Genomic DNA, 27,810 nt, shown 5'->3' with positions numbered 1-27,810 from the left:
ACCGGATTTCGATTTCAGTGCGCGATTTCGATTGGACTATGCATAGACTCGTTAGTCCAGCCAAAATGTAACTCCATAATACCAGCCTTGTTCGGCAAGGGTGGAAACTGGACTTTTATAGTCAGTTAACTCACTTGCCTCGGGAAGATGCTTTTAACAGTATTGCAGTTATATCATGTTAGCTTATTGTGGGAGAAAAGTCTGAAGTATGTACGTCACAAACCTAGAAAAAACCAGGGCAAACCAGGATTCTAACCCACAATCATAGGTTTGGTACGTTACAGCACCTAAGATAACTGGGCCACCCTTGTCCCCAAAAGGAATCATAACTAGAACACAAGTGAATGTCTGATAGTGTGTTAGTTTGTTTGTTTTTTTGTTATTTGACGCCGCACTCAGCAATATTCCAGCTATATGACAGTGGTCTGTAAAGATTTGAGTCTGGACCAGACAATCCAGTGATTGACATCATGAGCATCGATCCACGCAATTGGGATTGATGACATGCATCAACCAAGCAGAGAGCCTGACCACCCGATCCCGTTTAGTGGCCTCTTACGACAAGCATGGTCGCCTTTTACGGCAAGCATGGGTGGCTGAAGACCTATTCTACCCCGAATCTTCGCGATTTCTTATAGCAGTAGGTGACCATAAATGTAATATCACAGATATATACTCCCTGACAAACGCCTCACAATGAATGAAATCACACAAAACCACATATATTTGTGAAAAGTTTAATTTCCATTCTATTTACACATTCTCACGAGAGTTGTTGGTCAAATGAATCTCCCACAACATTAACATAAATACACACTAATTCCACGTGTGCCATGTTGCCAACGCAACACTACCTAGCAACTAAATTTGGTTACCATGACAACACTGCATAACAACCAAATCAAGGTAAATGCAACACTGCCCCGCATCCAAATTTGGCTTCTATGACAGAATTGCCTAGCAACCAGCTCTTATCACGATGACAACGTGCAGGGATGAAGGCTCTGCACTGCAGCTGTTAATAACGAAATGCTCTAAAGTCAATATTTCTCTAATAATCAAAGTATGGTGTATTATCTTCTTCCTGCGCTTCAGCCACAGCTGATTGTTTAACAGCTTGCTGTATTTCCTTAACTTCTCCCAATCCTAGTGCACCCAAATCAGGATCTGAAACAGTAAATTATTGGCAGTCAGTGTAAGATGCATTTGGGACTGGTTTGAGAAACAAGTCAGCTCTATCACAGTCAAGCAGCATCTGTAGGACAAAAGCCCAAATGGTGCAGGTCGTTGATTGTGAACAGTTTGGTGAAGCCTTGAGCAGTGTTGAAATTCGACATGAAAGCTAAGAACTTCTTATCAATAACAATCAAGGATTAACGAGTTCCCTAGATGCAAATGCTATAGAGCATTGGAAATTCCATATTTTTAAGAAAAGAACAAGTATAAACCTAATAAAATTTGACAAGTCATCAGAATTTGTAGCTAGTACTGTTTGAATGAGACCAAATGTTTTGTATGTTAATATACTCACCACCAAAAGAAACACGAATGAGTGAGTGAGTTAGTCAGTTGGGTTTAACGCCGCTTTTAACAGTATTCCACTTATATCACGGCGTGTCAGCTTAATGTGGGAAAAGCCCGAAGTGATGCAGGTCTCTGACGTTTACCAGTTCGGTGAAACCCAAGAGGATTGGTATGATGCTGACAAACCTAGAAACATAATCTGGGCGAACCGGGATTCGAACCCAATCATGGATCTGTGACATCACATCACATGTGATGCGTTCATGAGCATCGGTTCACACAACATACCAGTTATTTTCATTTGGGCATCAAACCAATCCAATTTCTCTTGAATATGAGTAAGTCTTCATATATTAACTAACATGTATGGTATTAACATTTCTTTTGGTGGTGAGGATATTTTCTATCAGTATATTCAGTCGCAACTTGTAGCAAAATTGTAGCATTGAGAGAACTGGTTCAGAATTATAGCCCAACTGCTACTGGAGTGAGTGAGTGAGTGAGTGAGTGAGTGAGTGAGTGAGTGAGTGAGTGAGTGAGTGAGTGAGTGAGTGAGTGAGTGAGTGAGTGAGTGAGTGAGTGAGTGAGTGAGTGAGTGAGTGAGTGAGTGAGTGAGTGAGTGAGTGAGTGAGTGAGTGAGTGAGTGAGTGAGTGAGTGAGTGAGTGAGTGAGTGAGTGAGTGAGTGAGTGAGTGAGTGAGTGAGTGAGTGAGTGAGTGAGTGAGTGAGTGAGTGAGTGAGTGAGTGAGTGAGTGAGTGAGTGAGTGAGTGAGTGAGTGAGTGAGTGAGTGAGTGAGTGAGTGAGTGAGTGAGTGAGTGAGTGAGTGAGTGAGTGAGTGAGTGAGTGAGTGAGTGAGTGAGTGAGTGAGTGAGTGAGTGAGTGAGGTTTCACGCCGCTTTTAGCAATATTCCAGCAATATCACGGCGGTGAACACCAGAAATGGGCTTCACACATAAGTGACATTGCACCCATAACAGGAATCGAACCCGGGTCTTCGGCATGACGAGTGAAAGCTTTAACCACTAGGCTCCCCGACCGCCCCTACTACTGTTCAATGAGGACGACCATCATTGCATCAGCCCAAGTTAGCGGCACAACACGGTGTCATCTCAATCTCCGTCTCCATCTTACAAACCTGAGAAGGTGAAGCTGGGGAACTGGGTCATATCTTTGCCAGTTGCTCCGAATATTCTATCAATCTTTTCCAGCTCCTCCTTGAGACTCAGCTCCACCTTGGGTGTAGCATCCACCAGCTTGCCTCCTGCAGACCTGCACAACAGTTGTGTCAACACTGAGCATTGCTTGTTTGTATGTATGTTGTTTAACGCTGCACACAGCAATATACCAGCATATGATGCTGGTATGTAAATAATCTCAAATTCTCTGTGCTTCATACACAGTGAGTGAGTGAGTGAGTTTGGTTTAACACTGCTCGTAACAGTATTACAGTTATATCACGGCGTGTCAGCTTAATGTGGGAGGAAAGCCCGAAATGTGATGCAGGTCTCAGAAGTTTACCACTTCGGTGAAACCCACGAGCACGGGTATGGTGCTGACAAACCTAGAAACATAATCAGGGCGAACCAGGATTCGAACCCACAATCATAGTTTTCTGGCATGCCCAAGGGACAAAACTCTGCACAGCGAATCACGTCGCCTTAGACGACTGGGCCACCCATGCCCCCAAAAGAAACACAAACCATAGAAACATATTTAGAAGTATGTATGTTAAGAAGAGATGTTTCCAATGTGTACTACAGAGTGAACATTGGGAAACAAATACTTTTGAACAAGAATACGCAAAACAATACAAAGAAGAATAAAAGAGCTTGATTATTAACAGACCACTGTCATATAGCTGGAATATTGCTGAGTGCAGCGTTAAACAACAAACAAATAACAAATCATACAGCAAGCAAAACATCATCTTCCCAAGGCAAGAGAGTTAACTGACTATAAAAGTCCAGTTTCCACCCTTGCCGAACTAGGCTGGAATTACTGGGCTTGATCGTAGCGCCACCAGTGGCCGCTACCAGTTATGTCCCTTCTAAGCCTCTCCTATTGACCAATCAGATTTCACCTCTCGTATCACTTGCGTTTGCTTCACACAAAATGGTGGCGCCCAGTCAAGATGATCTGATCGATAATCAAGATCTATATTGTGATAAAACGGGTCTTACATCGTGAAATGCATCAAATCACGTGAGCACCTTGATTAAAAACATGAAAAGATTTGGAAAATATCTGCTGACGAGTTGGCGGTGCACATGCTTTGCAAATCCTGCAATCAACCGAAATCTGCATGGCAGTTTACGAACCGGATTTCGATTTAGGTGCGCGAATTTGATTGGACTATGCATTGACTCGTTAGTCCAGCCAAAATGTAACTCCATAATACCAGCCAACTTCAGCAAGGGTGGAAACTGGACTTTTATAGTCAGTTAACTCTCTTGCCTCAGGAAGATGGCAAAACATCAACAGATCAAGAGATTGAGGAATCACAACAACAAATGTAGAATGTCCTCGTGCCATAACATTTTGCAAATGTTCTTACTTGCTCTTTTGTGAGTATTCCCGAACTTTATCTACGAAAAGCTGCTGAATGGGGTCTGTCTTCTGCGCTGCTGCAGCAGTAACTCCAATATTCCTCTGAGCCTGCTGGATGACAGTTTGGCGGACAGCGCCGAGCCGGGATACTATCCGCGTCAACATCCTGGCAACAAACAAATCACTTATAGTCCACCGTCATTCTTTGTCAATTTGTTGTTGTTTAATGCCGCATTCAGCAATATTCCAGCTCTATGACGGCGGTTTGTAAGAAATCGAGTCTGGACAAGACAATCAAGTGATTGACATCATGAGCATCGATCCACGCAATTGGGATCGATGACATGCATCAACCAAGTCAGCGAGTCTGACCACCCGATCCTGTTAGTCGCCTCTTACGACAAGCATAGTCACCTTTTACGGCAAGCATGGGTTGCTGAAGACCTATTCTACCCCGGATCTTTATGGGTCTCATGACGTCTTAACTGACATGATGATTCATAGAAATAAATATATTGATTAGAATATCAACGAGACAGTCGGGCCACTTCAAGGAAAGTTTACTGGCCCAGTTTATAAGTCACTGGCATTTGGCTAGTGGGCAGGAAGCTTTTTGAACACTGAACCAGGATCAGGGTTTAAGCTTGGGTTGCTAAAGACCTATTCTACCCTGAATCTTCACAGGCCCCTTTGTCAATACTACACTATGTTCCTCCATCACCCGAGAATACATAAGCTGCTATGTGATGTAATCACTATTTTTAACCACAAAACAAGACACAGTCTAGAGAAACCAGAGCGCTCAGATTCCATTGCACAAACAGCAATATTTCTCAAGCTCTGCACACTGCATCAATCACTGAATCAGGCTATGGTAGGTTTGACCAGTGTTCCCCTGGCTTTTCAAACTGCTAGTCCTGGTGGACTGGCAACTCTAAAAAACACCAATCCCCTCCTAAATTTTGTCAGTCACAACTTCAACAATTAAAAAATTTATGAAAATTAATTTGCTATAATTCTTTCAACATCATGTTCAATGCAATGACGTCATCTCTGAAGTATACTTAGTTAGATCTACACATCATTCGCACAAAGTTCAGTCACAATTTTCTCTTTTTTATTTATATTTCAAGCCGAAGTCACTACAAATATACTTATAACCTCGAAGCAAATGTTGCTCCACCCATTGAGATACCATAACGCAGTTCAACATGAATATCCCACTCAGATATAAAGAGAAGTGATGCACATCTAAGACGTTTACCACTTCAGTGAAACCCAGGATCATGGGTATGGTGCTGACAAACCTAGAAACATAATCGGGGCGAACCGGGATTCGAACCCACAATCATGGGTTTCAAGCGTGTGCAAGGGATGCAACTCTCCACAGCGAATTGCAGTGCCTTAGACGACTGGGCCACCCCTGCCCCCATCCTACACATGGCAATTATAAGTGTCATCTTGATTATTGTCAGATTCACATGCCTCACATTTAATGCCTATATGATTAGAATCTCATGTTACAGTCCTAGATGAATTCTGTGTAATAATTATCAAAATTCTGCAGAAACATTTCCAAATTCTGCAGTAAAAACTATATATCGATTCTGCAGTAAAAACAACCATAGATCACTCAAAAATTAATACGAACTCATATCCATAGTGTCACTGTTATTTATTTATGGTTAGATCATGATTGATTAAAAAGGGAAAATTCCGCAATTTTTCTGTAAATCTATGGTAAGTTACATTTTTTGCAAATCATTAGGTGATTGCAGAACTCGTCTAGGACTGGTGTTAGGCTAGGTGAAGATCTAGGAGTCTTGACAATTGAACTTCATTCTCTCATATTGTCATAGATCACTGATACACATGTAGAAACTAGGCTAGAAATTTCATGATTCTGAATTATTACAGCGTCGCTACTTGATTGAGATACATTTTTTTTTAAACGAATGCAATATCAGTGGGATTGACACTGATTCACAATGTGATATGATTTTCTGACATCACCATACCATACAGCCAAGACAAACATTGGTTTGATCTTGGAGCAGTGAGTCGATGCAGCTTGCCATGGTCATTGAGAAACTGTCGAACACAATACACAATACAGCTTTACGCCTAAATAGTAATATTTAACTTAAAACAAGCTCTAATGCGACACATCAACAAAATAACTTAGAAGATCACATACTCTTTGAGTCGGTAACCTGCAATTCGGAATAGAGGACAACTCAACGAGGACGATACTACAACGCGAAAGAACGAGACCGGTGCCCGTGATTGCAAGTTAAAAACTATCTTCCAAACAACCTATTTGAATTCCATATACAGTGGTGTATTTTCTTTAGGGTATTAGACGATAGTTACGTTGTGTGGCACTGTGGAAATTAAACTCGAAACAAATAAATTAAATCTAGGTAATATAAGATATGTGTGCGCGTGTGTGTATGCATGCTGTGTGTATGCGTGCATGCCGCGAATAATCATTTGCCGTGTGAATGAAGCCAATTAAGTGTCTTTGGTGATGCTTAAACATAATGATAATAGCACTGGAATTCCATACGCAATTAAAATACGACAAGCACGGGTTTTTGAAGACCAGTTCTACCTCTGATCGTCACGGGGAGCCAAATACACGACACTATACCCAATCGAGCCCTCCTGATGACTGAACATACCCAAACACCCATCCTCGAGTATCTAGTGCGTTAAATTTGCGTTCTGTTATGAATAAATACCGTGGACGTTTTAGCTAGTAAATAATAATGATACAATAATTATTAGTAAAAATGTTTCTTTTTAAATAATAATGCTGCAAAAAGATAAGTTGTCCCCATGTTTAACACAATAACACACATGCTGGGTGTTTTGGAAACTACTCTTTGTTTGTTTGTTTGTTTGTTTGTTTGTTTACCACCGCACCCACCAATATGCCAGCTATAGTATGATAGAGGTCTTTAAATAATCGAGTCTGGATCAGACAATCAAGTGATTGACCATCCGTCAGTTAGAAAATAATGTTTGACATGAGGAAAGAAACACGACACGTGACAACCCGGATGTGTAGCTGGAGGAAGTCCGGGGTATCACAACTACATCCTCATCCGATTGTTTCTTTGTCGATCGTAATATTTCTGTCATCTGTGTAATATTTCTGTAGCCTGAAACATTTCTGTCATCAGTGATATTGCTAATCGTGTCCGGATCAGACAATCCAGTGATTGACCTCGTAAGCATCGAATCTGGATCAGACAATCCAGTGATTGACCACGTGAGCATCGAATCTGGATCAGACAATCCAGTGATTGACCTCGTGATCATCGATCTAAGCAATTAGATGACATGCATCAACTAAGTAAGTATCCCGTCAGTTGGAAATTAATGTTTGATATGAGGGAAGAAACACGTCACCTGATAACCCGGATGTGTATCTATGTCACCATAAGCTTGTTTCTATGTCAATTGTACAAATTCTGTCATCTGTGTAATATTTCTGTCGCCTGAAACATTTCTGTCACATGTAATATTGCTGTCATCTGTGGCATTTGTCATCTTTAACATTTCTCTCATCTGTGATATATCTGTTATCAGTGGTATTTCTGTTATCTGTAATATTTTCGTCATTTGTCATTTTTCTGTCATCTGTAATATTTGTGTCTTTTGTAATATTTCTGTCATTTGTGTAATATGTCTATCATTGAAGTATTTCTATCATAGGTACTATTTCTGTCATCTGTAATATTGCTGTCGTCCGTAATATTTCTGTCATCAGTGATATTTCTGGCATTTGTAATATTTCTGTCATCAGTAATATTTCTGTCATCAGTAATATTTCTGTCATTTGTGTAATATGTCTATTATTGAAGTATTTCTATCATAGGTAATATGTCTATCATCAGTAATATTTCTGTCATCAGTAATATTACTGTCATCTGTAATATTTCTGTCATTTGTGTAATATGTCTATTATTGAAGTATTTCTATCATAGGTAATATGTCTATCATCAGTAATATTTCTATCATCTGTAATATTGCTGTCGTCCGTAATATTTCTGTCATCAGTGATGTTTCTGTCATTTGTAATATTTCTGTCATTTGTGTAATATGTCTATCATCAGTAATATTTCTGTCATCTGTAATATTTCTATCATCTGTAATATTACCGTCGTCCGTAATATTTCTGCCGTCCGTAATATTTCTGTCATCAGTGATATTTCTGTCATATGTGTAATATGTCTATCATTGAAATATTCTATCATCAGTAATATTTCTGTCGTCCGTTATATTTCTCCTAACGCTTACCTGTTTACTGCATGCTTCCTCGGCCAAATCACTTTGTGACTTGGATATCATACGCAACAACACCGCCCCCCCCCCCCCCCCCCCCCCAGCCCCGACACACACACACACACACACACACACACACACACACACACACACACACAGAGAGAATGCATTACCATGCGTGTTAATAATTAAGCGGGGCGGTCGGGTAGCCTAGTGGTTAAAGCGTTGGCTCGTCACGCCGGAGACCCGGGTTCGATTCCCGACATGGGTACAATGTGTGAAGCCCATTTCTGGTGTCCCCCGCCATGATATTGCTGAAATATTGCTAAAAGCGGCGTAAAACCATACTCACTCACTAATAATTAAGCTGAATGCATTTCAATGCGTGTTAATAATTAAGCTGAGGGCTAAATATGTTTTTGATGTGTCACTCTTTGTAAAAAAAGGGAGACGAAAATGAAATTCAACCTTTGACTTGTTGGCATCCGCGAACGGCACTGCGGCATCCGGAATACCATAAGGACTTGGCATCCTCATATAAACCTTGTCTCTTTAGAAGGACACGTGTTACGTCTCCACAGAAATATGAGACAAATACGTTGATTGTTCTTCGGGGTTTTATTTCAAAGCAATGAGATGAGATTCAAAGTATATACATCTTGGTGTCTTCTTTCCAGTGCAACCTAATTAGGATATCTTGTATTGAAAATTACATTTGAGAAATGAAGTCAAAGGGAGGTAACTTAGTTGTGAATAATATTTGCTATGGCGTAATATTTTAGAAATTACTCATATATTTATTATGAAATTGCCATAGTAAAGAGATGACTCACACGAAATTAACGATTTGTAACAGGCTAATTTCTGTCAAAACAAGCATTGAAGCTAGTTTTATGGGAAGTACATTTGTGCGGATGTCACGTGATCTTAGGTGGTGAATTTTGCGCTTTTGTGTTCAATTTCCGTTTATCGCAAGTTTCCGGTTCGATATACTACAAAAACAACGAATATTTCAGTTGCCAGCACGATTTTAGTAAACGTAAGTATCTAATACTTTAGAAGAAGTTAGTATAAGTTGAAACCGACATTATTCTTATCTGAAAATTGAGTTTTCTTAGCATGCCACAGGCCGATGCACAGTCTATCGCAAACAGGATGTTGAGCGTGTTTGGCTTGGCCGGAAGTTTTCGATATAAACAGTAAGCAGACATCTATTTCCTCCCATGCTTCGGATATTTAATGAAGCAACGCAGTGGTGATAATTAAGAAGTCGCAACAACATGTATTTACCACTCGGAATTTTGGCAGAAATGTCGTTTTTCTATCCGCCATTTTTTCCGGTTGCCAAACTACAACAGTGTCGCTGTAGAGATTGTGTTCAACCCGGACACAGATTGGTATTTTCACTTCTTCCTGCAAGTTGAACAGGCCGTAAATTGTCGTCTGTTAGTGTCAGTGCTGTCACGTATGTAAATATCATCGCGTAATGTTGAACTTTGATTGTCATGTATGTTCTTATTGTCAATGACGAAAGGTTTTGACGTCATGTGTAGACATTTTTATCGAAAGGACAAAATGATGGGACATATAATTTTTGGTTCCACTGAAATTTTCAAATTTCCAAAGTGCAAATTTTTCATTTTGAGATGTTGATGTAGAGTAGATTCTATGAACCTATAACCATTTTCAGCACATTTCTTTTTAATACAAGTGATTATTTTTGAGGAGTGGCAAACTACAGTTCAGATATTTTGTGGAAGTTGCATCTGAGGTCATGGATGGCATACATATATATGCTCTCTGCCTCATGTCATTCATTCACCTGATGAAGGAGTAAACATATACTCCGAAACGTTGTGTTCCTCATAATAATGAAGTTGACATCCAAAAATTCTCTTCCTTAAATGTATCACTTCTAAATGCCTTTCAAAAACCTAGCTAAGTGTTGTTACTATGTCATGTTTAGCACCATTTTGCATACAACAACTAACTCATGAAAGAAATTTTTTTTTGCTTCTGTCATTTATACTCTTTACTTTAGCTTCATGACAAATTTAAGATGTTGATTTTACATGATTAGAGTACACAGACAGACTTTTGCCACTAGTTTGAAGCCTGTGTCAGGTAAATTTCCGTTCAGGCTAGTAAAGTTCTGTTCTGTCTAGACAGCTGAGTATCTTGCAGTCTCACCGGAAGTGAAGTGATCCATTACATGTCCTATGTCCTCACTGTCCATGTTCCTGTTATAGTGAATTATTAATTTAGTATTGAGAATCATAAATTTGAATCAATACAGTATCATAAAAAAAATTACCAATACATCGATGTTAGAATATACAATGAGATCCCAACTCTATATAGACTGGAACCATTGATTAACTTTAAAGAAACCAAAGAAAAGCAATTAGAACATGTAGAATGATAACATTTGAGTATGGCTCAAAATATTATTAGAAATGAACTGTTGTTGCAGCTGGTAGATAATGAAGCGGGCTGCGTCCCCCCCGGTGGTCGTCAATGAAGATGGCACTGTGGAGATTCAAGTGCTGGAGGAGAAGCGGGCTCGTACAGAGGAGGAAGTCTGTATTGACGAGGGGTAGGTTCCATGTGTTGACTGTATTACTATACCGATGCTCAGTGTTTGACATCTGAAAAATGCCCAGCCACAATCAGGACCAACAGATTTTAGAACCTGTAGCCCCTCTAAGCTAAAGTTGAACAAAGCATTGAAAATACTTTTGATTAAAAAAAATTGAAATTCACAATCCGCAATCCCAAACAATTTTTAATACATACATATATATATATATCAATTTTACCATAAATAAGGCTAAAAATAAAATAGTCTCGTTTCTCAGGCACCGCTGCGTCATCACAAAGTCCACAGCACATTTCGTTTATATTTTCATTCCAAACTTGGATAAAAGCAGGAATCCGGAATAATCTTTTTGCCATTTGTATTTTGGTCCACCTCATATTTGAGAGTTACCATGGTTACTGTTGGACTTTAACGTTTGAATAAAATAAAATGTAAAAAGTCAACTTATCATGCTTATGCTTTCTTGAGTATAGTGCACACATTTTCCATTAAACACACCACAATGAGTTTTGATGTTTTTTCCCCAATGCAAATTATTTAAAAACATTCACATGGAACACTGGAAATACCATGTCAACAAATCAGCACTCACTTAACCAGTTTGATCCTGTTATTACACTCTCTGGCAATGAAAAGTGTTCATTGTATGTATGGAAAATTTCATTCAGTGTTGTTTGTAAACATTAATTTCGATGGAATCATATGTGAAATGACTTACCATTATTTACAACAACCACGGTCACATTTAGGATATTGACGCCTTGAAATGAACTGTACTTGACACAGAATGGATACATATATCTAAAATGCCACGCTTTGACTCATCAAAAGTCATAATTGTTGTAGTTTGACTATATTTGTCAGGATAACACGGTATAACATTTTCGCAAGTCCGCGGGAAGCCCAATCTCATTAAAATCAGATCTTAGTTCTCGCTACTGCAAAAACAAGATCTGATGACATCCCATTAGGGGTCACGTCAGAATGACCTTTCATCCGACCAATCAGAGCATCGCTTACCAGATCATGAAAGTGACAGTTGGAATGTGATTTCTAATCATGCAACGTCAAAAACTTTAACACAGGGTATTCCGGACGATAGTTATGGGCTTAACAACTGAATCTGTACAATATAGACAGCCATTCCAAAATGTTTATTTGTTCAGGTTTCAAATTTTTAATCGAGTATTTGTCAAAATGTTTCGAAGGTAGTCGCCAATTTGTAATTAGTGCTGTAAAGCACGAGAAAGCTGCCTTCTAATGTCGACTTCATGTCAGTCATTCCATTGGTCGGTCAAAGTTCGCTAAAGGTCGGTCTGGCGTGACCCGTCATGGGATGTCCTCAGATCTTTGTTTAGCGGTAGCGAGAACTAAGATCTGATTTCAATGAGATTGCGGGAAGCCTTACAAATGTTTTTATTTGGAAAATATCCAAGACTGTCGTCATGTAGTTAGAATACTCCTGGGAATGGCGTTGAACAACAATCAAAGAAACAGAACCCAATAGATGGGCCCAGATATGTCTGTGGAGACCTAATCTTGGCTGTATTTCAGTGTTATATACGAAGAGGAGATGATTCAGCCTCAGCAGCCTCCTCCTCAGTATCAGAACCTCATCATACAACACATGGACATTGCAGAGCCTCTGCTCACACTCAAGCGCCTCCTGGAAGTGCGGCTACAGTGCTCCCTTGCAGAGCACCAGTTCTATTTGCAAGACAGCATACAGGTAAGATCAGGCTTTTTCCCATCGTCATTACTTCCCAGTCTAGTAGTAATTACAGGGTTCGAACTTCCTCGTATTAAAGTGCCATTGGCCAGGCTGAAGGGCACCTTGTCATTGTTTGAATTATTTGAAGCCAATGAGAAAAGTAGTCCAAAGCCTCAGTTTCCAAAAAGTTTCTGTCCAGTAAGCTCATGCTATAGTCCATATAATAATTCATAGCACACAAATTGGCTCATGTTATAGTCCATATAATAATTCCTAGCACACAAATTGGCTCATGTTATAGTCCATATAATAATTCATAGCACACAAATTGGCTCATGTTATAGTCCATATAATAATTCATAGCACACAAATTGGCTCATGTTATAGTCCATATAATAATTCATAGCACACAAATTGGCTCATGTTATAGTCCATATAATAATTCATAGCACACAAATTGGCTCATGTTATAGTCCATATAATAATTCATAGCACACAAATTGGCTCATGTTATAGTCCATATAATAATTCATAGCACACAAATTGGCTCATGTTATAGTCCATATAATAATTCATAGCACACAAATCTACTAACAGTAATGACAAGAGACACATTCAGGCAAGTACAGCTGTTTATTTAGACCTGTTCAGAGGCCTGGATTTAAAAACAAAAGAAGAGCGTGTGTGAGGGTTGTGATTATGATGGAACTCTGTGGTATTGTGTTGCCAGCTGGATGCCAACAAAAGCCTTGTAGATCAGTGTGTGCAGGGAGACGGCATGGTGCAGATCAACCTGGAAGTCAAGTCACAGCCAGGTGCGCTCACGGTCGCTGCAAGCTCGTACGACCACATGCTTCTCGACTGTACCGTATTCGACGTAATAAGCACCCCACTCTAATAAGCGCCCACGGCGATATTTGCTAGTGCACGGTCCCAGTTAGAACCCCTTCCGTTTGATCAATGTACACAAGACTTATTTATTTGTGTATAATGCGCACTCGTGTGTTATATGCACCCTTAATTATGGGCAATTAAATTCTGGAAAAAATATATCTGTCGTATGTAAACATTTCAAGCTGTCAGTATAAACCACGAAATTTACAATTTCTCAACTCCGTTTTTTTCACCAAAATAATTTTCTAATAAGAGCCCCCTATTTCTAATTTTGAGAGAGCCCTGGACGCTTATTACGTCGAATACGGTAATTCATAGTCTCTCATGCTTAGTGGGATGCTGGGTTAAACAGGTAACAGCAACCCTTGCACGAAGCCAGTAAATAAAACGGTTGATCATGCGTATTTTGTGTCATAAATTCCTTTGGACGTTGCTCATAATATCGATCACTGGTTTGTCTGATGCAGTCTCCATTTATTTAGAAGCTGCCATCATGTAGGTAGATAATTGCTGAGTGGACTAAAAATAGTTTAGAGAGGAAATGGTGTAAATGCCCCACTGATAGAGATATTAACAGATTCAAAAGACAGAAACATTTGTATTGTGATAGAACTATTAGAAGTACAGTTTTAGAAATTAGCAATCATATCGTCCTTGCCAAAATGTCCAATAGTCGAGGTATCCTAGTTGAACTTTGGACTAGTAGAACTGTGCCTTTGTAAAGGGTTTTGCTATATGTTATAAGCTCATCATTATAAGGACTAGTGGGCTAAAATTGTTAGTTTCTATCGCTGAAAGTATGTAAATACAGCGTTGGAAATTGGCACTAGTCCTGTAGTCCTTGCCAAATTGCCCAATAGTTAAGGTATCATAAGGACCAGTAGAAATTTGCAATCTTTAAGGGTTTTGCTATATGTTATCATTATAAGGACTAGTGGACTAAAAATGTAAGATTCTACTGCTGAAATATGTCCTGTGATGTAGTGTAGTTGTCAAGACTACTGCCATGTAGTAAGGCCGTGTTGATGTTGTGTATAACTATCTCCCTCAGCAGGTGTCAAGCCTAAAATTAACATCCTGGACATACTGAAGACAGCAGACGAGGTGGAGACGCAGCCAGTAGAGCCAGGTAGGCAGCTGTTCATCATGTCTTTCGGGTGTCGGAAGAGAGTTGCAGCCTCAGAAGTCCTCAGAGTTTGGTGCTAGTCGTGCTTTAATAAGGTTGAAATGTTTACTCTATTTTCATTTTCTGTCAGGTTTATTCAGTTTCACTTAGAACATGTTGAAGCTAATTTGAAGCATTGAAAACCGGTTCAGAATTATAGCCCTCAAATGTGGCTATTCACCGAGAACTGCCATCTTTGAGTTTTTGCTTGTCCTCAGCACAATTTTGTTGTCTCTGGCTAGCGGACAAGCATGAATTTCGAAGGGTGGCCTGTAAGCATCTTCTCTGAAACCACTGGATCAAACTGAAATTTCACATGCTTGTTCGCATCAATGATGATACCCGAATTTGTTCACGAGGTTTGAATCTGATTTTCAATATGGTGTGTGTGGTGTTGCTCATAATATCCACCACTGATTTACATAGTCGGAACCTGAGTATTGACTGGCAGAAATATTGCTGTGTCATGTCATGAACCATTCACTCACTCTTGAAAGTATGCGCCTGTATGAGTAACTGGCCCTAATCCTTTTGTAGAATTTCCATTTACCTGGAGGGGCGGTCGGGTAGCCTAGTGGTTAAAGCGTTCGCTCGTCACGCCGAAGACCCGGGTTCGATTCCCGACATGGGTACAATGTGTGAAGCCCATTTCTGGTGTCCCCCCACCGTGATATTGCTGGAACATTGCTAAAAGCGGCATACTCACTCACTCACTCCAATTACCTGGTAGTCACAGGCTTGTAAACACAATAGCTGTGAAAGAAGATAAAGATGAACCCATAGATATTGCACACAGGGATTTATGTAAGATTCCAAACTAAGTGCCCTTGGCAGGTAAATTGGGGGGAAAATGTTAAAATTTGTAAAATTTGATACTGCACTGTTACACTGCATTCAGTGGGCGGTCGGGTAGCCTAGTGGTTAAAGCGTTCGCTCGTCACGCCGAAGACCCGTGTTCGAATCCCGACATGGGTACAATGTGTGAAGCCCATTTCTGGTGTCCCCTGCCGTGATATTGCTGGAATATTGCTAAAAGCGGCGTAAAATCATACTCACTCACTCACTCACACTGCATTCAGTGTAATGATGTGAAATTGAGACTGTTCCTCTTAGTTCGCATGTGTAATCAGTGGAATACAGGTCACCAAGCCACCACAAACAATATTTACATGAAACAGGAACTTATTAATTCCCAATTTGACATTTGCTTGATTGTGTCTGAATATCGGCCTCTGAGCTGGTCTAGATAACTCCCTGGCGTTATTGATCACCCTATCGACAGTACATAGATATGACATGTACTTTCACATGTTCCAAGTGGATGACTCGCTATCACAGTTTTGCTTTCAGTTTCCTTATGTTAAGTTTCTATCCTCAGTCCCGGCAGCAACTCAGCAGATTCAACAGGCTAACACAAAGGTAGTTATCCCGCTACCAGAGGAGTCGGAGAATGTCACACGGTGGATCGTGGACCAGAACTTCCGCCGGGAACAGGAGAGGCTGAAGATACCCTTTGGTGAGTAGCTCGTGCATCAGTTTTTTGTGGAGAGGTTGGGATAGCACAGTGGTGAAGGTCTTCCCCGTCTTACCAAAGGCCCAGGTTCTATTTTCTACATGGGTAGAATGTGTAAAGCACATTTCTGGTGTACCTTAGTCATCATATTGCTGGATTATGGCTAAATGTGGCGTAAAACCGTGGTCACTCAGATTATTGTGGGCAACAGTGACACAGTGGGTGATTACTTTGTAATAGGGTTACTGAAGTAATGTGTGGGTTCTGCTGATACATGCAGAGCTACAGATAAGCCGCATATTTGCGTAAAATACCCTCTAAAATATTCAAAACCAAATTACTTTCAATTAACTTGCATACAGAAAAGCATGCATTATCCAATGAAAAATGTAAAAACTGTAAATTGGCGAGCTAAATACAGTGTTTATTCCTAATACAGGATATATACCATCCCCAAACACACAAGCGTGATAACCTCTTTGTCATATAATGTCATTCTTTAATTCTGTGCTTGAAAATCGCTTTCCCTCTCTCACAAACATTACCGAAACATTGTGTGTTTTCCTGGAATGTGCGCATCAATATTTATTACGTCACAGGGTAGGTAATGTGTCGGTCAGACAGTGACAGTAGCCAATAAAGTTCCAACTGAAATCTGTTTCTTATACAGTGGCGAAGCAACATATACGCAAAACAACAACTGTTTTTACTTGCCTTTTGCGGCAATCCATCGGTCTGTCTGCTAGAGTAACTGTCCTTTCTCAAAGGGTTACTCTAACCCTAGTCTATGAGACGTCACGGCCACATTCTGACGTTGACAGTCGGTCTGTCCTGTCATAACGTTAAGAAGTGCAGTCATTTGTACACACAACGTCAAAACAAAACAAGGTAACAATTCAAACATATTTCGGCCAAATCCAACTATTTTGATTTGTGGAGAAGGTTTCAAGCCGCAGAGGTCTACAAGCACAGATATGGCTGCTGATCCCGCTAAGGTAGGCTTCGTGCCCTCGCAAAATGGTTTCGGAAAATATATCTCCAAAGTTGCCAAAACTTATAAAACACCTTAGCTACGTCACAGTAAGACACTGATTTTCAGTATATTAGACTGTTCTTTTGATAATTATAGCAATTATCCCTGTAGTTTATCCAGATTCCCGATGGTCATCGTCTAGGATCGCATTGCTTTAGACTTACTCAGCTGCAAGATTGATGATGCCTCATTCAGCAATAATCACTCACTAGTGATGAAACTGATCTACTGTTCAGAGAAGTGTCAATCTCAACTCACTGTTGTACAGACCCAGTCCAGTGGAGCGAGGTGCATGTTCGGCACTGGATACAGTGGGCAGTGAAGGAGTTCGCGCTGCAGGCTGTGGACATCGACAGCTTCCGGTTGGACGGCAAGCAGCTGACCGAGCTCACACACCCAGAGTTCATCAACTTCATCCCTCATGACCCGGGCGACATTTTCTGGACCCATCTTGAGCTGCTCCGAAAGTGTAAATTTGTTGGTAAGTAAGACCTTTACGGCTCTCTTCTACTGGGCATAATGTCCCCATGGGCTGCAGACAGCCTAATGTGTTTCCTCAAATTAGAGTTCGGCTGTCTCTGCCATTGCTTCTCTCATGCACTTAAACAATGATGCAGTTTATGTTAGTAGATTATATAGGTATATCCTTGGTTATCCAATAAACTATCAACTAAAATAAAATACTAATTACAATAATATTCATGTATTTCGGTTCATTGTTGACCTTTTTAAGAAGGAATTATTTGTGAGTACAATTAGTAGCAGACATTTATTTTTGTGTCTAAATATGTGTAGCAATAGAATTTAGTCGCCTCAAGATATTTTTCAAGGTAGTCATTTGGCTATCTCTGAATTTTAGAAAGTAGACAAATTGAAAATTAGGTCACATTGGCGACCATTTTAGTCGCAACTTTGAGGCCTGTAAGTCCCCGCCTTTTAAATATGTTGTTGGTGTGTTTCAGCCGTGATGCAGCAGCCGACACCTCACGCCATCACAACCATCACAGTTTCCACGTCGGACACAGAAAGTAGGTTGTGGCGAATACATTGTGCAGTGTTTTCTAATTTTAAGACTTATATGAAGATCTATCAGGTTGTCGGGCTCACTGACTTGGTTTATGCATGTCTTTGTATCCAAATTGTGTCTGGATTTTCTGATCCAGGCTTGATGATTGACCATGTTTGTAGAACACCGTCATAGAGCTGGAATATTGAGGAGGGTGGTGTTAAACAAAAAGAAACACAATGCTATTTAACTACACAGTATCAGACACTGTTGACAAATGACGTGTGAAGTGTTCTCACTGATAATGGAACTATTGGTACATAGGTGGATGTCGTGTTGTGGATGCATTCATTAATATTCCGGCCATGAAGATCCGGGGTAGAACAGGTCTTCAGCAACGCAGGCGTGCCGTAAAATACGACTATGCTTGTCGTAAGCGGTGACTAATGGGATCAGGTGATCAGGCTCGCTGACTTGGTTGATGCATGTCATCGTATTCATATTGCGTGGATTGATGCTCATGATGTCAATCACTGGATTGTCTGGTCCAGACTCGATTAATTTTACAGACCGTGCCGTCATATAGCTGGAATATTGCTGAATACAACAAACCAACCAAACCAATCCATCAATATTCCAGCTATATTATAGCAGTCTGTAAAAAAGAGTTTGGACAGACAGTTAGTATACATCATGGGCTAAGATCTGAGTGTGCCTGCGTGCGCCTTCGTGCGCCGCAACAATCCATACAGTTGAGGTACCGTGATACATGCTTAGCTAGTTCACACAGTGACCGATAGATCCTGATTTGGCTCTTACACCCGTGGACATGGCTTAGATTGATCCCCAGCAACCCGCGCTAGTTGTACAAGGCAAATCAGTGGATTGCTTGGGCAGATTTGTTGGCTTTGTTGATTACATGTCAGTTTACCCTGTCTGGAACATTGCTGTGTGAACAAACAAAGCTGGCTCTTCCAACATGGGATCTTTGGGGATCCATGTACAAACTGTTCACTGAAACTCAGTGTGATTCCTGGGCATGCCCTTCAGTGTCATCGATCCCAATTGCGTGGATTGATGTTCATGATATCAATCACTGGATTGTCTTGTCAAGACTCGATTATTTACAGACGTCCGTAATAAAGCTGGAATATTGCTGAGTGCGGCATTAAACAACAAAGCAACCAAACCAAATCATTCAATACACATGAGCATTCACAAATGATAAGGCTGACCTCAGGTTAACTGTGTGGATGTTGTTTTTGCAGATCGTGTGAGATCATTATCCAAATCTTCCCGTCCAAGGTCTCCAAGAATCACAGGAGAAGAACGTTTATCTCCAGGAAACAGAACTGGTGGGTGCTTCAGTGTTCATTCTAGAGCTAGGCATTGCCACATCTTTTTTCAGTAATGATGTAAGAATTATAACCTATTGCCAGTTGGGCACATGGTTTCCAGTAGGGTTAGAATAGGTTTCCAATAGGGTTAGAATAGGTCTTCAACAACCCATGCACCATCACCTAGCATCACTTCAGGCTTTCCTCCCACATTAAGCTGACATGCCGTGATATAACTGGAATAATGTTAAAAGCGGCGTCAAACCCATCTCAATCACTACAGACCACCTTCATATAGCTGGAATATTGCTGAGTGTGGCGTTAAACAACAAACCACCCAACTAACCAACATATTCCATAGTTTACGAGCCTTCTGTTGGTTTCTTTGGTAGGCGTGAAGGTGGAGTTCATTAGCAAACTCGGTACAGTGTATTCAAGGGAATGGTTGGAATTCCCGGTAAACAATGTCGGAGCACCAGTTGACATAATAATGAGGATGACATTTCTAAAGACAGTCCACTTGGTCAAATTATTTGCATGGCTCAATATTTTCCCAAATTGCATTATTTTTGCCATAAAAATTGTTTGATCAATTGGTTTATTTCAGTTGGAAAAAATAAATGCTTATTCTGTGTGAACTACTTTGATTTAGTATTTTGCTGATTCTGGCTCTGGTTGATTGAATTTGAAAACCAAATCATGAAAAAAGGTGGTCTAATTGTAATTTATGAGCAAATTCAACATAGCAAATCTGAAGCACTATGATATCAAGATTTTGAAAGAATAAGGGAAGACAAGAAGAAATGTTAGAAAAGACCACTTTGAAACTGACTTCCTCTGAACAAAGTCGGACAATCTCAAGGACTACGGTATCAAGATTTTGAAAGAATAAGGGAAGACAAGGAGAAGAAATGTCAGAAAGGACCACTTTGAAACTGACTTCCTATGAACAAAGTCCGACAATCTGAAGCACTATGGTATTTTGAAAGAATCTGTGAAGACAAGCAGATGTTTTAGAAAGAACAGGTTTGAGACTGACTTGATGTGTGTTTCAGGGAACAACGGTCAGATCCAGTTGTGGCAGTTCCTCCTGGAGCTACTGACGGACAAGGACTGCCGGGAGATTATCCAGTGGGTCGGGGACGAGGGGGAGTTCAAGCTCAACAACCCCGAGATGGTGGCCCAGTTGTGGGGGCAGAGGAAGAACAAGCCCACCATGAACTACGAGAAGCTCAGCCGTGCCTTACGTTACTACTACGATGGAGATATGATTGCTAAGGTGAGTGTTAACCAAACAGCGTTACTAGTACCCCTTGTAGAGATTCCAGGTTGGAATAGATCCCCCAGAAACCTCATCTTCCCGAGGCAAGAGAGTTAACTGACTTTAAGAGTCCAGTTTCCACCCTTGACGAACTAGGCTGGAATTCCTGGGCTCGGTCGTAGCGCAACCACTGGCTTACGAGTTATGTCCCTTCTATGCCTCTCCTATGGACCAATCAGATTCCACCTTTCGTATCACTTGCATTTGCTTCAAACAAAACAGGGGCGCCCAGTCACGACAATCTGATCGATAATCAAGATCTGTATATTGTGATAAAACGAGTCTTACATCGAGAAATGCATCAAATCATGTGAGCACCTGGATTAAAAACATAAAAAGATTTAGAAAATATCTGTTGACAACAAGTTAACAGTGCACATGCTTTGCAAATCCTGCAATCAACCAAAATCTGCTTGACAGTTTACGAACCGGATTTCGATTTCGGAACACGATTTTGATTGGACTATGCCTAGACTCGTTAGTCCAGCCAAAATGTAACTCCATAATACCAGCCTAGTTCGGCAAGGGTGGAAACTGGACTTTTATAGTCAGACTCATTGAGAGGATACAATCCTTCCCAGACTCATTGGATGGTTGCTTACTGGTCCAGATCTTTTGACAGGCAGATTGGAATATTGTTAAGGGCCATGTTACACAACAAAGAAAGATATGTTATGCAATAGATTTCCTCAAACATATTTGTTGCTAAGGGTGCGCAGTATTAACGGTATATTGGTAAATTGAGGTTCATTCTTTCCACGATACTTACCACAATATGATTTTGAATGCTTGGTATTTTGGATGATTTCAAATAGCGACTTTTATCATGTGTTTAATGTGATACACTGTAAGTGTAATACTTGCCAAATACATGTACCTTCGAAATGTTCCGTAATTCCAAAATGTTGGTTTCGCATTCTGGAGTTCGTCTGTGGCAGTGGTGTAACATCAAGTCGTCACTGTCCCAGAGTTTTCATCCTTGCGTATGTATTGAATGAGTAAATATTATTGTTGTACCGGCATCTTGTTTTATTCAATTTATAAACTTCAATTCATACATTGATGTTTCAAATTGCTTCTTAGTTCAAAAATTTAGAATTATACAATACATTGTGATACATATCACAATATGGTCTTGTGCATCGTAAAATATTGTGATACACTTGAAACACCCCTATTTGTTGCACACAAAGAGGGCGTGGGGTAGACTAGTGGTTGAAGAGTTCACTCGTCACTCTGAAGACCTGAGTTGGATTCCCCACTTGGGTACAATGTGAGAAGCCCATTTCTGGTGTTGGCTAGCCTAGTGGTTTAAGCGTTTGGTTGTCACGCTGAAGGCTCGGGTTCCTTTCCCGACATGGGTACAATGTGTGAAGCCCATTTCTGGTGTCCCAAGCCGTGATATTGCTAGAATATTGCTTAAAGCGGCATAAAACCCATCTCACTCACACTTACATTAAAAGAATTACCTTGGTGTATAACATGGTTTTCTGTATGTTTGCCAGGTGCATGGGAAGAGGTTTGTGTACAAGTTTGTGTGTGACCTGAAGATGTTGCTAGGCTACAATGCAGGGGAGCTGAACCGACTGGTCGGGGAGTCGGCCGAGAAGAAGCTACAACGAGTGCGGGAGAACCTACGCCCCCTGGGTGTCAAACGTGTGGATCAGAAGACACAGACCATGTGCTAGACTGTGACAAGCCTTACCTGTGTAAACCAGTAGCATAGTGTGCTGTCCAGTGGCACCAGAACTATTCTCGTTCACACAGAACGTGTGGACACGAAAACAATGACCAACCGGTGCCATGACTGGGCGCCCCGATTTACTTGATGACCAGTGGGCAGCTACAGTGCTTTGTACAGATAAACTGAATTCCATTGTGAGATCTCAGCTGGGCGGTCAGCTATGTGCTGCCAATCTGTCCTGGGCTCTGTGTGTGTTTGTGTGAGAGTGTGCGAGAAGAATTAGTTAACACCTGAATCTTCAATCATTTCAGTTAACTTATACAACATGCTGTTAGGGGAGCATGATTTAAGGTAAAAGGATAAGCCAATATTTGGTACCTAAAGATAGGATGATGAAGAAAACATGTTTTGTTCCCCTTAAATTCGTAGTAGTTCCTTGACAGCAGTATTTTTTATTATAGTTTATGGAATTTGAGGGTTTGATCTGTGATTTGAAGTTACAATTAGGTAATGTTTTGTCAATTCAATTAATTCAAACATTTTGGCAACTTATTGCCAAGACTTACTGGAGAACTCCCTGACAAAGCCTCCATGACTTGGTTGATTGATCCAAATGAAACCGTGATGGTTATGTTCGTAACATGTCTGATGCATTGATGCATCCTACGTTTCATCCCCTGTCGGGAAAGTGGCTTATAAAGGACGGTACAGCTGTTGTTGCTGTTTCCACAATACATTTTAGCATATCTTGAGTCAATTTTGATAAAATATTTGTGTACAAAATATTGCTTTGAAAAAGTGTGAACATCGCAAGTATGATCACTCCAACTGACGACAGTGTTTATTTACTTCCTTGTTCTGTTTTTATTCTTGCTTTAAGACACTGTTTCTGAATGGTTGATCAGACTACCAAGGAAACCAATTGAAATGGGTATGGTAAGAAGTCTTGGTAGGTCACACCAACTGCTCAGTTTATAATTCAGGACAAGTAGACTTTGTCTCCAGACATGTGAATATTTACTATGTGTTTGTCCAGGGACGAGTTCACAATTTCTGTATTTCCACAGCCCAGAAGAACCCCTTTGTCATTCATTAAACAGCAACAGCATTCCTCAGTAAGTCGGCAAGATAGCGGAGAACCCAATCTCAAGATATGCATTGTTTTCATCCTTTATATTCTGTTGTTGCTTCCATTATCATGTCCCTCATGTTTTGAACATTTGTAAATATTATTTAAACATTTCCTGACTCAGTTCCTTATCAGTGCTAAGAAACCTGTTTTACTGTATGAAATACCTACTTAATTCTGATAAGGAACCCTGTTTCTACACTGCTTTGCATGGGATGAATGATTTCATATGGGCTGGAATTTACCATTGTGCTGCATGCATTTAATGAGGTGGGGTTAGTTTAGTTTATTAAATTAATATTTTTACTTAACACATGCAGAAACAATGTTAAACGCAATCATCATTATCATATCATCAACGCCCATTTCAGAATTTAAGAAAACAAATTTGAACACAAATTTGCTGAAATTTCATTCTGCATATATGACATGGGATTACTAGAGGAACCGGTTTTTCTCAAGTCATTGTTTGAGACCAAATATTTTATATACTGGTGCACAGACATATAGATATGAACAGGATGGGTACTTTGGAGGCATTGTATTGGTGCTTTGTTGATCCTTTGAAAGTAGTGTTTGGTTAAAATATTGAAAAAGTAAGTCTTGGGTAAAATAGTGTTCTACTAATAGGTTATTTATTGGTGTAGGATTTCATTTGAAAGACTTGATTCAATTTCAATTTCATGCCACTTAGAAATGCTTATGACAACAGCAAAGAAAATGTTTTTGCTGCACTAGCTTGCATGGTGTGGGGATCTGCCGTCATGGGTGAAGGTGTTCACTTCCTGTAGACAAACACCACCTATTTTACAAGACAATGCTGTCAAGAGGCATTTAGGTTATTACTTATTCTAGTCAAAAACATTTTCATGTTTCCAATAATACATTGACGACACATCATTTATTTGAGAACCTGAAATATTTAACGAAAACTAAAATTTCTTCCAAATCGAAAATAAATTGTTTTTGATTATTTTTCTACCTTTAAAGTTTTGATCAATAACTGCTGAAAAGACACCTGAAATATTGTGTGGCCAGGGACACCAGTGCTGGAAAGGAAGAACGTAGCTAGAAAGAAAAAGAACCGGATACATTTGACACAGATCCAGGGTATTTGCCATTTGCTTCACACAGCCTAGCTAGCAACTGTGCTTAGGGTAATTAAGTGTTTCACTACTTGTACAAATACTCTTGATGAAAGCATGAAGCAAAATTTCTAAATCAGCAATTGTAATACTTTTCGTGAAAGCAGTTTTAGCCAAATTCAGACAAATCGCAAATGTTCAATGATTATTGATAGAGACTGTATAAGACGGGAGTACCTTTTTTTTTTCTTTTGTATATTAACCCAAATATGGTTGCATTTATTGTGATACCTACGATGTATTTGCAAGATCAAGAAAAGTAAATCAAGACTTGTATCCTGAGTATTTTCTTGTTAGCTGAAGCAACATGTCAAAAATAATTTCATTGTCTGTTGTTTGCCAGAATTTGGAAAACATTTAGACTGATTGACCAAGTCAACATTGGCTGTTGTTTAGTATAGTGACTAAGGGGCCTGCCTTATTTTGTATTGACCAAGAGTATTCTCAATGAACATTGCAGAAGATGTAGTTTACAGTTATTTCGTTCATAACCATTTCATCCCATGTGCAACATGTGTTAATACTCATGTACATATTATTCAACATCAGACTATGCCTCAACTTTTTGGGAACTGGTCATTTATTTTGGGGAGTCGCCAAAACTTATATATTGAGGGGGGTTAAGAAATGACAGTTCTAAAATTGGAGCCTTGAGAACTTGTTTAAAATTATAGCCCTGCAATGCTACTAGTCAGTGAGGACTACCCTCACTGAATGTGTTCACTTGTCCTCAGACTCGTGAAGATCCGGGATAGAATAGGTCTTCAGCAACCCATGCTTGCCGTAAAAGGTGACTATGCTTGTCGTGAAAGGCGACTGACGGGATCCGGTGGTCAGACTCGCTGACTTGGTTGATACATGTCATCGATCCCAATTGCGTGGATGGATGCTCATGATGTCAATCACTGGATTTTCTGGTCCAGACTCGATTATTTTACAGACCGCCATCATATAGCTGGAATATTGCTGAGTGCAGCGTTAAACAACAAACAAACAAACAAACTTGTCCTCATCACAATTTAGTAGTGTCGGGTTAGCAAACTGGACTGAGGCTCCAGTTTTGAAGCATTAAGAGGGTGGGATAACTGCAGTCTGCCAAGCCATTTTGAGATGACTGATCCTATGTGTCTATTGGCATCAATTTCAATAGATTTTGGTCTTGATAAACTGTCATTGGCTAAGCTTTCTATCACAGAAATAAGTATTCCTGAACTCGAGTTTGTGGCTCAAGTAACAGGCTGTACCTGACACTCATGCTTCTCATATATCCTGAGTTTCTATTATTTCATTGGTGCAGTATGATAAGCCATTGGACAAACCCAACACTTGCCAACACCATTGGCAACAGATTCAGAAAGTCTTTTTCAGTACTGTCCGACCTAATCCATTCCAATCTTCCTAAGGTTCATGTTTTTGTGATAGATCAGAGCTCCAGATAAGCTTTTGATGTGGGTATTTTACCCATGCATTTTTAAATCATTGGGTATCAGTAATTCTATCTGGGTATTCAAATTTCTGTTACCCACTAGTTTTACACATGTGGGTATTTAAGTTAAATATTTAAAAACTATTCATCTAGTCCCTGCAAACTGGTGTCATGTGGGTTCGAGAGCTTTATAGGACTCCAAAATACCACGATACTTCCAGAAGAAAGTGTGATGGCAAATGATCATGATGTAACTGTCATCGTGGAGTTTGGCAAGGTTGACGGAATGCCCGTTTATAATTTCAAAATAAGTTGCTGATTTTCTAATCAAATACGCAGGGTTACTTCACAATATTTTGATGATACACACAAGTTTTATTTTTGTAGCGTATCTGTAATGTTCGTATTTTACTGCATATTTCTGCATTTCTGATGCGTATTTTGCGCAGATACGCAGCTTATCTGGAGCTCTGACAGATATGAGGATGATTTTGTCAAGTGTTGAGTGTATTTGTCACCAATGTATAGTGTGATTGACACTGTTACTGTAAGTATTTCCAAGTGTTATGATTATATTTGTGTTACACTACTTGTTCCTGTAGACGAAGGGGCATGGGTTGCCATAGTGCATCACTTCGGAACTTCTGATGTCAATGCCAGATGAAACTGAACATACAATTCAAAGTGGTATAAAACCACACTCATTCCTATGGAATGGCACAGTGGTCTAAGATGCCACAATTGGCTGTGCAGAGTTGTGTCCCTTGATTGTGTCAGGATCCGATAACAGATATGCCCCTTTACTTTAGTGATCCTTTGTCATTACCATTACCATTGTGGGATTCACTAAAGTGGTAAAAATCTAGCCTTTCCTCCCACTTTAAGCTGACACATTATTGAAATACTGTTCAAAGTGGTGTTTTGAACTCGGCACACTCTATATTGAGTAATTGATAGTGAAATAACATTTTTCACATTGTTATACTCATGTGTACTTACAAATACTTGTTTCTTGAAAAGAAAGAAAAAAACGATAGAGATGTAAACTTAAGCCTTCAGTTCTATAAACAGGGATGAGAATTTTCCATGGATCAGCGGAATTCCGCCAATTCTGTGATACATGCCATAACAATATACACATAAATCATACAGTCCATTAGACACCTTTCTAACTTTCAAAGTTTTTAAAACAACAAACATAAAATTCTCAGACCTGTAATCTAAAAGTGTAAAACAATTACATTACAAATGCATTTAGGGTATATATGTTATTTTGGTTTGACGAGTTGGTTATTATTTTTACTGATCATTAGAACCATGGCAGACCAGCTTCCACTGTACATTACAGTGTTTTATCAACCCTTTTGGGTCCCATAGGCATAGGAGATAGTGAATCAACGCAAGTGTTATCAACTGCATGTCACATTAAACTCCAAAGATAACAAATGTTGGAATGATTGAAACTTATTCAATTGATGCATGA

General features: G+C 39.8%; 2 protein-coding genes across 7 annotated transcripts; one reads left to right on the top strand and one right to left on the bottom strand.

Annotated features, from left to right (window-relative positions):
• Nucleotides 1-723: 723 nt before the first annotated feature.
• Nucleotides 724-6,374, bottom strand: LOC124120187 (ATP synthase-coupling factor 6, mitochondrial-like). Its single transcript, XM_046482943.2, has 4 exons — nt 6,269-6,374; nt 4,079-4,237; nt 2,660-2,793; nt 724-1,167 (listed from the first exon to the last, which is right to left on the bottom strand). Exons 2-4 carry the CDS (start codon nt 4,234-4,236, stop codon nt 1,052-1,054), a joined length of 408 nt encoding a protein of 135 aa, XP_046338899.2. The 5' UTR covers nt 4,237; nt 6,269-6,374; the 3' UTR covers nt 724-1,051.
• A 1,039-nt stretch (nt 6,375-7,413) lies between these two features.
• Nucleotides 7,414-26,447, top strand: LOC124120191 (GA-binding protein alpha chain-like). 6 transcript variants are annotated; one of them, XM_046482947.2, is made up of 11 exons: nt 7,414-7,432; nt 10,838-10,960; nt 12,518-12,692; nt 13,405-13,489; nt 14,620-14,697; nt 16,112-16,249; nt 17,548-17,760; nt 18,242-18,307; nt 19,554-19,640; nt 20,678-20,901; nt 22,449-26,447. In XM_046482947.2, the coding sequence occupies exons 2-11, from the start codon at nt 10,848-10,850 to the stop codon at nt 22,629-22,631; spliced, it is 1,362 nt and encodes a 453-aa protein (XP_046338903.1). In that variant the 5' UTR covers nt 7,414-7,432; nt 10,838-10,847; the 3' UTR covers nt 22,632-26,447. The 6 variants fall into 6 exon arrangements, with proteins under 6 accessions (XP_046338903.1, XP_046338906.1, XP_046338901.1 ...); XM_046482950.2 differs by lacking the exon at nt 7,414-7,432 and adding an exon at nt 9,167-9,403 and having other exon boundaries at nt 14,623-14,697; XM_046482945.2 differs by lacking the exon at nt 7,414-7,432 and adding an exon at nt 9,167-9,403.
• Nucleotides 26,448-27,810: the final 1,363 nt, after the last annotated feature.

This window comes from Haliotis rufescens, unplaced genomic scaffold (assembly GCF_023055435.1).
Source record: "Haliotis rufescens isolate VD_foot unplaced genomic scaffold, xgHalRufe1.0.p SCAF_18, whole genome shotgun sequence".
NCBI classification, from domain to species: domain Eukaryota; kingdom Metazoa; phylum Mollusca; class Gastropoda; order Lepetellida; family Haliotidae; genus Haliotis; species Haliotis rufescens.
This window is presented reverse-complemented; position numbering and strand designations above follow the sequence as displayed.

What these genes read in the sequence shown, in the direction of transcription:
- LOC124120187 (XM_046482943.2), bottom strand. Translation starts at nt 4,236, where the DNA reads ATGTTGACGCGGATAGTATCCCGGCTCGGCGCTGTCCGCCAAACTGTC. An exon ending in GAATACTCACAAAAGAGCAA is followed by an intron (nt 2,794 to 4,078) that starts GTAAGAACATTT and finishes ACTGTTGTGCAG; the next exon opens with GTCTGCAGGAGGCAAGCTGG. An exon ending in CCCCAGCTTCACCTTCTCAG is followed by an intron (nt 1,168 to 2,659) that starts GTTTGTAAGATG and finishes TTACTGTTTCAG; the next exon opens with ATCCTGATTTGGGTGCACTA.
- LOC124120191 (XM_046482947.2), top strand. Translation starts at nt 10,848, where the DNA reads ATGAAGCGGGCTGCGTCCCCCCCGGTGGTCGTCAATGAAGATGGCACT. An exon ending in GAAGTCTGTATTGACGAGGG is followed by an intron (nt 10,961 to 12,517) that starts GTAGGTTCCATG and finishes GCTGTATTTCAG; the next exon opens with TGTTATATACGAAGAGGAGA. An exon ending in GAGGCTGAAGATACCCTTTG is followed by an intron (nt 16,250 to 17,547) that starts GTGAGTAGCTCG and finishes ACTGTTGTACAG; the next exon opens with ACCCAGTCCAGTGGAGCGAG.